The sequence below is a fragment of the Ambystoma mexicanum genome, chromosome 3q, assembly GCF_040938575.1.
Source record: "Ambystoma mexicanum isolate Mex_15411 chromosome 3q, UKY_AmexF1_1, whole genome shotgun sequence".
NCBI lineage: Eukaryota > Metazoa > Chordata > Amphibia > Caudata > Ambystomatidae > Ambystoma > Ambystoma mexicanum.
The window spans coordinates 201040410-201052429 of record NC_090926.1 but is presented as its reverse complement, the minus strand read 5'-3'; the positions used below and the strand labels follow the sequence as shown (position 1 = coordinate 201052429).

Below are 12020 nucleotides of genomic sequence, written 5' to 3'. Positions count from 1 at the left end.
ATGATGTTCTAGTCTGCCTCCTTACCGTGATTCAATTACGTCCTGGTGGTGTAAAGCAATATTTATAACCCGTTTAAATTAAGCCTTATTGTGCAAGGAAGGGGGTCATTATCGTGGGATAATGCCCCACCCCATGTTATTGCTGGAGGCAAAGCTGAGGGGGTCATTATCTTTGGATAATGCCCCACCCCATGTTATTGCTGGAGGTAAAGCTGAGGGCTATAAATTGGGGACGGGTCCTTATCCGAAGCAATAATGCCACCTACTGAGGTCTATAAGGCTATTAGCAAATGGAGAAGTGCAACTAAAAAGGAAAGTGTTTTTATTGTGGGGGGAAAAATATACACACACAAGTAACTTATAAAGTTAATGTATTAACATGGTGCACATTGGGTGCTTCATTGCTGTTTGTTAGGCCAGGGATTTGGACTGCACATGCTCTCCTCTGCCTTTACATAGCCAAAGCCAATTTGTTCTGCTCCGCTTGTCAGGCTACTTCTCGAGTAGAAATGTTTGGGATGAGGTCTATACCAGAGACTTGAAACTGCATTATGAGAATTTTGATTGGTTGGGAGGAGATCTGTTCTGGAATCCAGGTGCTAATTAAGCTTTGTAGACCTCCGCCCAGGGCCATACCAGGAGTTATGGGCACAGATAACCGAGTTAAAGGTACGAGCAGTGCTGGTCATCGGGCTGGCTCTCGGCGGATCTAAGATCCGGCACCAGATGTGTAGCCGGATCTCGGGATCCAGCCAGAGTGAGCCACCCAAGACCTTGAACCGCGCTGTAATAGTAAAAAAAAAAAAGAAAAGCGCACGCGACGGCAGCATTGCCTTTTTACACTGGTGTGTAATGCACAGTGCTCGCTACATGTACAACTGATTCCTTTCAGTTGCACATGTAACATGTAGCGAGCATTGTGCATTACACACCAGTGCCAAAGCCGCGGTAAAAGGCAATGCTGCCGTTGCGGGCGCTTTAGTTTTTTTTTTACGTATTCCAGCATTGCTGGATGTCCACTACGAGCCCCAACCCTGTAGACCACGCCCCCTCGGGCACCGCCCCCCACAAACCCCTCCCCCACCGTGGCCCTTGTGTTGTGGGATCTCCCACCACATTTTTTCCATTTCCACCACTGGGTACGAGCACGGTATTTGGGTCCACTATTCCCAGTACAGCGCAAGGGTGAGGTCTATAAAGCCATTGCAACCCGTGTCACTCTTCAAAAGGTTTGATGTATATGCAAGTATAAAGACATTGTTTGTACAAATATCAGCTTGAGTGGTCGCAGGAAGTTGGTTGCAGCCACTCTGCATGTCGCGGTGGCCATAGAATGCAGCCTTCAAAACAAACTGCAGGTTATATTGGTTCTTAAGCTAGTTAATGCCCACAAGCAACAACCAATCAAGCACACTTCAAGCGCGTGCACGAGCGCATCTCAGGGCCATCACATGGCCGCGCATGGACTGATCCCAGTGCCCGCTTCCAATGTACAGGACAGTGCTCGCTATCACGCAATGCTGGGTTTCCCTTCCTTATGCGCAGCATTCCAACCTATGCACTGGGAATGATGGGCAATACGCCCCCCCCAGGCTCGCACTCAGAAACCCTCTCCCCCAACCTTCGTATATTTCTTACTGTTGATCTGTGTCTCACCTTTTCATCTTCCTTTACTCCAGCAGGCCACGCCCTGGTTACCAAGGAAGGGGCACCGTGCGCTTTTTTTCCAGACAATCCTCAGGGCTGGTAGAGCATGACGGTGGTGTTGGGCTTAGTGCGAAAGCTTATTTGCATAACATAACATGATATAATAGAACATGAAAAGTACCCCCTAAGGCACATCTGGCCTTTACAGGGCTCCCTGATACAAATCACACTTTCTACATCACAAAAACACTTTAAAAACACTATTGCCATGTTGAATGTTCGTGTTTTTATGCATTCCACACTCTAGAAAAATACACAAGTGTGTAAAACACGCATTGCCGCCCCATTTTCTACAGAACAAAAATTGAAACTAAAAATTATGTGAAATCATAAACATAGTAAAATATATGCAGCAATATTTGAAAACATAAATAGCATATAAAGCGTCATATTTCGAATGGCCACTAGGTGACGATGTTACATCACTGCCTTCCCCTGTCCCTAAATCAGCGGAAGCAAACTATTGAAACGGGCTCTACACACAGCCACTCCGGCAGTGGCATACTGCGAAAGGACTGTAGACAGGGAGGCCCCAGAAAAGATTTTGGGGGTCAAGGTATTTTACTCACCACTTTTTCGAAGTTTAGAGTAAAAGGAGTTTTCTAGAAGTAAATAAAACAGTTTTTTTGAGCAGGTACACATATCTTTTAATTTTAAAGGCATATGTATTTTTGTTGCAACACATACTTTATTTGTGGCACGTAATCAACATACACCAAAGCAATTTAAATATATATATATATAGTATAGAACATCTTCAGGTCATATATCACAATAGAAGAGCTCCTCTATGCTGATGCCCTGGACCACAACACATCTGCACAGGCCGTAACTAGGGGTCGCCACCTGCGCACCTTGTACATTACCTGTTTTTCTTGTTGGAAGTATTTGCCTAATTGTAGGGAGTATGCCCAGTGCTTTAAGTGGGGTAAGAAATTGAGGGGGGGGGTCTCATTTGGGGGCGTGACTTGCTGGATGGGCGTGGTCTATAATTTGAGGGCGTGGCCTTAAGAAGAGCATGTAAAAATGAACAGGGGTGGTCTTGTCTACACAACTAAGCACATACTGCAACACTGCTGGTACAACCAAAACGCGTGTTCCTGGCCAAATCATTTCATTGCACTGTTGAGGGTGAGGCTTTTTAAAAAGAGAGAAAGTTGACGGCTTTTAATATAAAATACAAGTAGTCCTTGCATTCGGGGAGCGGGGCCTACCAACAACTTTTTTCTCATGTGGCTCGACATAAAAAAGTTTGCATACCACTGCCATTGCCCAATGCAGCCAGGGCATGGTTGCAGAGCCCAGCGCCTGAACGTGGGTGTGCTGCCGACAGGGGAGGGTGACAGGTGGAAGATGTTGGCTACGAAAGCGCACTACCGGGGGCTCTCATATCCCCCACCCCAACAAGCAAACAGAAAAATTTACAAATGGTTCTGTCTTTAAATGCACTGGGGTGTCCTCTGGAGTGAAGGCCGCGATGCCTGCTCGCAGGGGGCGTTGTGTAAGAAATGAGACGGTTTTAACGGACGGTCCTTCCTTCCTTCCTTCCTTCCTTCCTTCCTTCCTTCCTTCCTTCCTTCCTTCCTTCCTTCCTTCCTTCCTTCCTTCCTTCCTTCCTTCCTTCCTTCCTTCCTTCCTTCCTTCCTTCCTTCCTTCCTTCCTTCCTTCCTTCCTTCCTTCCTTCCTTCCTTCCTTCCTTCCTTCCTTCCTTCCTTCCTTCCTTCCTTCCTTCCTTCCTTCCTTCCTTCCTTCCTTCCTTCCTTCCTTCCTTCCTTCCTTCCTTCCTTCCTTCCTTCCTTCCTTCCTTCCTTCCTTCCTTCCTTCCTTCCTTCCTTCCTTCCTTCCTTCCTTCCTGCCTTCCTTCCTTCCCTCCCTCCCCTCATAAGGCCTCCACCTCCCCACATCCCTCACCTGTTCCTCCCGCCTGTACTTATTCTGACATCTGTCTCTGCCCCTCTCCACCCCCCCCCCCCCCCCGTGTTGTGTCCGCCTCCTGCCGAATGCTGCCGCCCCCTGGTTGTCCCGCTTCCCCTGGTGTCTGTCCCAACCAAGCTGTGGCATAGAAGGCTGGGCACCTTTTGAGTCCTGTCATGGGGTTAATGGGTCAAACATTAACACCCTTTCGTCTCCACTCCAGTTGTGCCTGTTACTGTCAGCCCTACACTGTAAATGGCACAACAGGGAGTGGAGACAAATGGGTGTTAATGGTAGATGGAGACGCTGAGCTGTGACTAACACAAGTGCCAACCAGCCCCAGCTTCGTGCAAACTCGTTTGAGCGAAGCAGTGACTGCCCTGCACTTCTGTCAGTCACAGCTGCTGGCCTTGATGACGGCGGGTCATTGTCCCGCCACTGCCACAGCCACTGCCACAGCCCCGACGGGAGATGAGCCCGCCGTCATCAAGGCCGGCAGCCCCAAATGGTGGGGCTCAGCCTCACTTTTTGGAGACTGCCGGGGGCCCACCCCCGTCACCCCCCCCCCGTCCCACTTAAAGCACAGAGAATGCCCCTCTACCAGAGGCCAACAGGGTAGCCGTGGGATTGCAACCCCAACCCCGCCGGCTCCAGCAGACAGGCCCTGCGCACCGTGGTATGCAGAATGTGTCCTGGGCCCTGTGCACTGTGATATGCAGGATGGGTCCTGGGTCCTGCGCACTGTGACATGCATGTGCATTGGGTCCCGACACTGTGATATGCAGGATGTGTACTAGGTTCTGGGTCCTGCGCACTTTGATATGTATGTGCACTGGGTCCTGGTACTGTGATATGCAGCATGTGCACTGGGTCCTGCGCACTGTGATATGCAGGATGTGCACCGGGTCCTGGGTCCGGCGCACGATGTGCACCGGGTCCTGGGACCGGCGCACTGTGATATGCATGTACACTGGGTCCTGGCACTGTGATATGCAGGATGTGCACCGGGTCCTGGGTCCGGCGCACGATGTGCACCGGGTCCTGGGACCGGCGCACTGTGATATGCATGTACACTGGGTCCTGGCACTGTGATATGCAGGATGTGCACTGGGTCTTGGGTCCTGCGCACTGTGATATGCATGTGCACTGTGTCCTGGCACTGTGATATGCAGGATGTGCGCCGGGTCCTGGGTCCTGCGCACTGTGATATGCATGTGCACTGGCTCCTGGCACTGTGATATGCAGGATGTGCACCGGGTCCTGGGTCCGGCGCACTGTGATATGCATGTGCACTGGGTCCTGGCACTGTGATATGCAGGATGTGCACTGGGTCTTGGGTCCTGCGCACTGTGATATGCATGTGCACTGGCTCCTGGCACTGTGATATGCAGGATGTGCACCGGGTCCTGGGTCCGGCGCACTGTGATATGCATGTGCACTGGGTCCTGGCACTGTGATATGCAGGATGTGCACTGGGTCCTGGGCACTGTGATATGCAGGATGTGCGCTGGGTCCTGGGTCCTGCGCACTGTGATATGCATATGCACTGGGTCCTGGCACTGTGATATGCAGGATGTGCACCGGGTCCTGGGTCCGGTGCACTGTAATATGCATGTGCACTGGGTCCTGCGCACTGTGATATGCAGGATGTGCACCGGGTCCTGGGTCCGGCGCACGATGTGCACCGGGTCCTGGGACCGGCGCACTGTGATATGCATGTACACTGGGTCCTGGCACTGTGATATGCAGGATGTGCACCGGGTCCTGGGTCCGGCGCACGATGTGCACCGGGTCCTGGGACCGGCGCACTGTGATATGCATGTACACTGGGTCCTGGCACTGTGATATGCAGGATGTGCACTGGGTCTTGGGTCCTGCGCACTGTGATATGCATGTGCACTGTGTCCTGGCACTGTGATATGCAGGATGTGCGCCGGGTCCTGGGTCCTGCGCACTGTGATATGCATGTGCACTGGCTCCTGGCACTGTGATATGCAGGATGTGCACCGGGTCCTGGGTCCGGCGCACTGTGATATGCATGTGCACTGGGTCCTGGCACTGTGATATGCAGGATGTGCACTGGGTCTTGGGTCCTGCGCACTGTGATATGCATGTGCACTGGCTCCTGGCACTGTGATATGCAGGATGTGCACCGGGTCCTGGGTCCGGCGCACTGTGATATGCATGTGCACTGGGTCCTGGCACTGTGATATGCAGGATGTGCACTGGGTCCTGGGCACTGTGATATGCAGGATGTGCGCTGGGTCCTGGGTCCTGCGCACTGTGATATGCATATGCACTGGGTCCTGGCACTGTGATATGCAGGATGTGCACCGGGTCCTGGGTCCGGTGCACTGTAATATGCATGTGCACTGGGTCCTGGCACTGTGATTTGCAGGATGTGCACTGGGCCCTGCGCACTGTGATATGCAGGATGGCCACTGGGTCCTGAGACGCCTTTACTTCACACGCCTGCCACATGTAATGTTAGAACTTAGGGTGCTGGCCGTGCCATTGCAGCACATCAGAGGTCTGAAATGAAGTACTAATGCAGCATTTCAAGGGCATTACCGGGTGGTAATGGTCCTTTTCCGCGCAGAACCTCCCAAAGGAGTGGGGGTGACTTTTTGTTGAAACATTCCACCCACTATGGGCCGAATGATCTGTTTATAACGAGGGGACCCATTGGAATAGCGGTACAGCAGAGACGTATACCAGCCACAGGCATTGACAAGTGGCCTGTCTGTAGACGCGCCCCACCACTGCAGGACGTGGCGTCATTTCCTGCGCGATGCCACTATAAGGTCAGGGATCTCAACATGTACATCTTTGATGGATGATGTCAGGTAGAGAATACAACAAGGATCCGCAAACTGATATGTGTGTACGACTCTTTCCACGTATTCCCTTAGTTACAAATGTACTTCCTGGGGATGAAAAGCAAGCTCCCGCCAATGTCGCCTACAAACAGCACCTGGTCTCCGCCCCGTTATCAGTTCCTGGGCTCCGCCAACCAGGAGCTGGAGAACATATTCAAGCTGTGGAAGGTAAGGGCTCCTTTTGCTTTTTCACAGGCTGTGGTGTGTGTGTGAGTGTGTGTGGTTTGATGTGTAGGTGTTGCTCACCACAGCATACCCATGATTCCATGCGCTGGTTTGGGGCTGGGTGCCGGGAGCCGCTTGGATTGTTGTGAGTAGACCGGTGGTAGGTTGGGTTGTCGTTTGGGCTTCGTTGTGCCGAGACGTGTCCTGTGCCAGGCACATCTTTTGGATTTTATCGGGTGTGCACCCATCTAGGGTCCTCCACAGAGCGTCTGTCTTATTTTATAGCAAGACCCCCGGGGAGCCTGGCTCAGTGCAGAGAAGACATGTTTGAGCGATGACTGGGGTGACACTGAATGGCTCTGCCACCACGAGCAAGCGAGCATGGCCGCCTTACCATTACAAGAGCCCCTACAATGGTCATGCACCCGAAAACCACACCCACAAACAATGAACAGTCATGGGAGGGCCTACAAGCACTGCACCATCTGCCAAGACTGCACATCTCACACAATCCCATGCTACACTGGGTCGTTCATAGGTCAGCGCCTCAACGACACCTCAAGAGCAATAATCAGAAACGACATGGGCGCTGACACACCACTCTGACAGCACCTGTGGAGACTCCATGGGCATCCAAAACTGCCGCAACTGACCTACCCGCCTGCCGTCGCAGAGCAAGGCACCCCTCCACAGGCCTCTGCATCCGCAGGCGCTCACTCAGCACCCGGGTCCCGCCTAGATTCCTGCCCCCTGATCCCTCCACAAGGACCACTCATTTTGCCGACTCTGCATACCTACAGCACAATATTCCTGAGGATGGGAGATGGCACTCCGCTACTCCACCCCCTGACAGCAGCGAACAGTAACCTCACCGGAGCTCAGCCATCACCTCAACAAACCCGGGCAGGCAGAGAGGGAGGGCTGAAGCTTCCAGAACCCAACTACCCCCTTCAGCAATCTCTCGACTGCACCATGATACCCCACGCAGAGCCTCAGGGTACCACCCTCCTGCAAGAATGATCCCTTTACTGAACCCACCAGCCCAAGGGAGGGCTGAAGCTTCCATATCCCAACTACTCCCTTCAGCAATCTCTCGACTGCACCATGACGCCCCACGCAGGGCCTCAGGATACCACCCTTCTGCAAGAATGATCCCTTTACTGAACCCACCAGCCCAAGGGAGGGCTGTAGCTTCCAGATCCCAACTTCTCCCTTCAGCAATCTCTCGACTGCACCATGACGCCCCACGCAGGGCCTCAGGGTACCACCCTCCTGCACGAATGATCCCTTTACTGAACCCACTAGCCCAAGGGAGGGCTGTAGCTTCCAGATCCCAACTACCCCCTTCAGCAATCTCTCGACTGCACCATGACGCCCCACGCAGGGCCTCAGGGTACCACCCTCCTGCACGAATGATCCCTTTACTGAACCCACTAGCCCAAGGGAGGGCTGTAGCTTCCAGATCCCAACTACCCCCTTCAGAAATCTCTCGACTGCACCATGACGCCCCACGCAGGGCCTCAGGGTACCACCCTCCGGCAAGAATGATCCCTTTACTGAACCCACTAGCCCAAGGGAGGGCTGTAGCTTCCAGATCCCAACTACCCCCTTCAGCAATCTCTCGACTGCACCATGACGCCCCACGCAGGGCCTCAGGGTACCAACCTCCTGCACGATTGATCCCTTTACTGAACCCACTAGCCCAAGGGAGGGATGTAGCTTCCAGATCCCAACTACTCCCTTCAGAAATCTCTCGACTGCACCATGACGCCCCACGCAGGGCCTCAGGGTACCACCCTCCGGCAAGAATGATCCCTTTACTGAACCCACTAGCCCAAGGGAGGGCTGTAGCTTCCAGATCCCAACTACCCCCTTCAGCAATCTCTCGACTGCACCATGACGCCCCACGCAGGGCCTCAGGATACCACCCTCCTGCAAGAATGATCCCTTTACTGAACCCACTAGCCCAAGGAAGGGCTGTAGCTTCCAGATCCCAACTACCCCCTTCAGCAATCTCTCGACTGCACCATGACGCCCCACGCAGGGCCTCAGGGTACCACCCTCCTGCAAGAATGATCCCTTTACTGAACCCACTAGCCCAAGGGAGGGCTGTAGCTTCCAGATCCCAACTACTCCCTTCAGCAATCTCTCGACTGCACCATGACGCCCCACGCAGGGCCTCAGGGTACCACCCTCCTGCAAGAATGATCCCTTTACTGAACCCACTAGCCCAAGGGAGGGCTGTAGCTTCCAGATCCCAACTACTCCCTTCAGCAATCTCTCGACTGCACCATGACGCCCCACGCAGGGCCTCAGGGTACCACCCTCCTGCAAGAATGATCCCTTTACTGAACCCACTAGCCCAAGGGAGGGCTGTAGCTTCCAGATCCCAACTACTCCCTTCAGCAATCTCTCGACTGCACCATGACGCCCCACGCAGGGCCTCAGGGTACCACCCTCCTGCAAGAATGATCCCTTTACTGAACCCACTAGCCCAACCTTGGGTCCCAGAAAGGGGTCAAGTCCTAAAAATGAATGTGGGGGACTCATCAACAAACGCAATGGGATGTCACATCGCCAGAAATTAGCATATCAAGGTGAAATATGCACATTTCATTAAATTGGCTTTGCATAACCACCCAAACAGCACAGGGCGAATGGCGTTTGCCTTTCATAAAATCAACACACACACAAAACCAAGAGAGGATATTTTCTTTTAAACTCCAAGAACCAATACAAATGTTTTCCCTGGAATTTGCAGTGGCCAAATGAGACATTTCACCTTTAGTTGTTTGTTATTTTTCATCAGGTTATATAGTGCATTGGTGAAGTGTCCTGCCTGCAAACCTGGTGACTGAGGTTTGATCCACGAGGTTGGCTTTATTTAATAAATTTAAAGAGAACATTCAATGGTAGTCATTTTTGTCTCTAAAAAAAGGGGGTGGACTCTGTCCACCCGCGTGTACCCTCGACTTGAGCCTTGGTCCCAGATCCTTTCAGTGGTCACATGATTTAGTCGACTCACTACGCCAGTTGACGTCAGTACACATAGTTAGGGTCTTTCTGCCATGACCTGCATGAGGATCCAGCAACAGTGTGGGGACTTCTTTTTCATGCATATTACTAAACATGTGCGTCGTCTCTGCACCGTGTTCACTGCTAAAACCAAGCACCGCAACTCACCTTCAGTGCATCAAAACACAACACGCTTTGTCTACCAGCACCTGCCTACTCTCACGGCAGTAGCCAAAAAACCCAAGGGCCAGGGTAAGTGAAGGGGAGACTAGGGCAGGGGGATCTGCAGGGGTCCCGTCTAGTATCTCACTCCTAAGAGGGGTCTACACACATGCCCTTTCTTTAGGTTGTGTACAGCATGGTTAATGACATTGTCCTTCTTCTTTTGTCGCCAGTGTAAGAAGTACCGTGACCAGCTGACTCCACAGAGGAAAGCCATCTTGGAAGACAAGCTGTGCGCCAGTGAGCTCTTCAAAGACAAGAAGACATCCTACCCCAAGAGGTGGGTGCGGTAATTTGAAGGAAGAATAATTTACTAGAAACACAGACCCGCCCCAGGAAATGTCCATGTAGTTTATTTGAGAAATCTACAGTTACTTCTAGTTCCAGTTACTCTTGAAAATAATACACGAATAGGCCACACACCTTCAGACACGAAGCACTGCTCAGCCTTCTCCTCACCTGTCACTCACAGATTTGCACCCGCATCCTATCAGCATTCAGAGATGCTAGCAAGATAAGAGTACATTCAGCCAGTCAGTGCATCTCCCTTCCTTGCAGACAACACACAACCACAACAGTAGGTCGTCCGTGCAGGCAGAACCATGCTTGGGTTTGGGGAGAATCCAGAATTATTCTGCATGGGGTGCCCATGCCGCACCTCCAGTCCTGCTTTACCCTAGAACTGCCCTTGCATAATCCCACAGTCTCACGACAAGACTCAAGTAAAAATGGATACAGGTCTGGTTCTGATGCAGGCCTTGTAGCCCTCCATTAGCACCCCCTTCCCGTACCCTCTTCCCCTCTCTCCTTTTGGCCGCTGCTCTGGTCCCCTCTTTTGTAGAGACTCTCCATTTTCCAATCCATGACTCTTTTTTAAGCAGAGTAAAGATGTCCATGCTGCCAGTGCACTTTGCTCCCAAGAAATGTGATGGTGGGAGGAAGTTCCTGTTAAATCATAATGGGGTTAAGTCCAAGAAGATCCTGATCACTGACCTTTATGCTACACCACAGAGCCCATTCCTATATGGGAGCAATGTCTTGGAACGTTTACATCAAGCCCCTGCAGTACCCTTCCCCTACTACAATCCCTCCTTCACATAATAACACTCAAATTGGCTTTGCCAGAAACTTCCAGTAAAACATGCCATAGTCCAATGCGCGCGCCAGGCTTAGACTGGACTATAGGGCAATGCCTGAACCAAAAACGCCAATTTTTCTGGTCGAAGTAGGCCACTTCTTTGGCCAATGTGGCCCAGTTTGATGAGCTACTTCACTATGTGGCTAGTAGTTTTTACAAGTGTTGCTGAAGAAATACTCTTTAAAATGCACAATTTGCATCACATTTTATCACATTTTATCAAAAGACTCCCCCTTGGGTACTATTCACACAGTCTGTCACAAAAGGAATGAATTGCCATTTGCAAATGTGGGCCATGCCCGAGACAATTTTATACCCGAGGCCGAGCGCGCGCACGCACGCACGCACGCACGCACGCACGCACGCACGCACGCACGCACGCACACACACACACACACACACACACACACACACACACACACACACACACACACACACACACACACACACACACACACACACACACACACACACACTTTCTGTCATTCACACGAGCACCCAGAACATTCACACTGCATTCACATTCACAAGCACACTCGCACCCATGTACACCATTCACAATGCATTTATTTATACGCATGCACTTACCAGGGACATCATTTCACCAAAATGCCAGGTGTAGCGGAAGTGACACCACACGACCCTTGACCCCTGATGACATCACAGGAAGTGATGTCATTTGACCCCACCCCGAAGTGATACCGTGGGAAGCGATGGAACACGACCTTTCAACCGTTGACAAAGCAGGAAGTGGCATCACATAGCATTGTACACTACGAAAAATATGGTTACCATATCACTATCATGTGATGTGCGTTTCATGCAAGAATGAATCGCCATATGTATCGTTAAGATCAGTGTGCATAGGCCCATATTACCAAATTACTCTGAATGCAAGCAGACGTCCATGATGTATTATATAGCACTTATGCTTAAGTGCTTCATATAGAAAAAATATACACCCAATATCACCCAACCTG

General features: G+C 51.6%; 1 protein-coding gene across 2 annotated transcripts in view; it reads left to right on the top strand.

Moving 5' to 3' along the window:
- Window positions 1-12020, top strand: part of MYO1A (myosin IA) — a 331231-nt gene that overhangs the window by 268146 nt on the left and 51065 nt on the right. For both annotated transcript variants that reach the window (XM_069653548.1, XM_069653550.1), the window contains exons 24-25: window positions 6534-6668; window positions 10076-10182. In XM_069653548.1, coding sequence (XP_069509649.1) covers window positions 6534-6668; window positions 10076-10182 — 242 coding nt within the window. The remainder of the gene's footprint in view (window positions 1-6533; window positions 6669-10075; window positions 10183-12020) is intronic.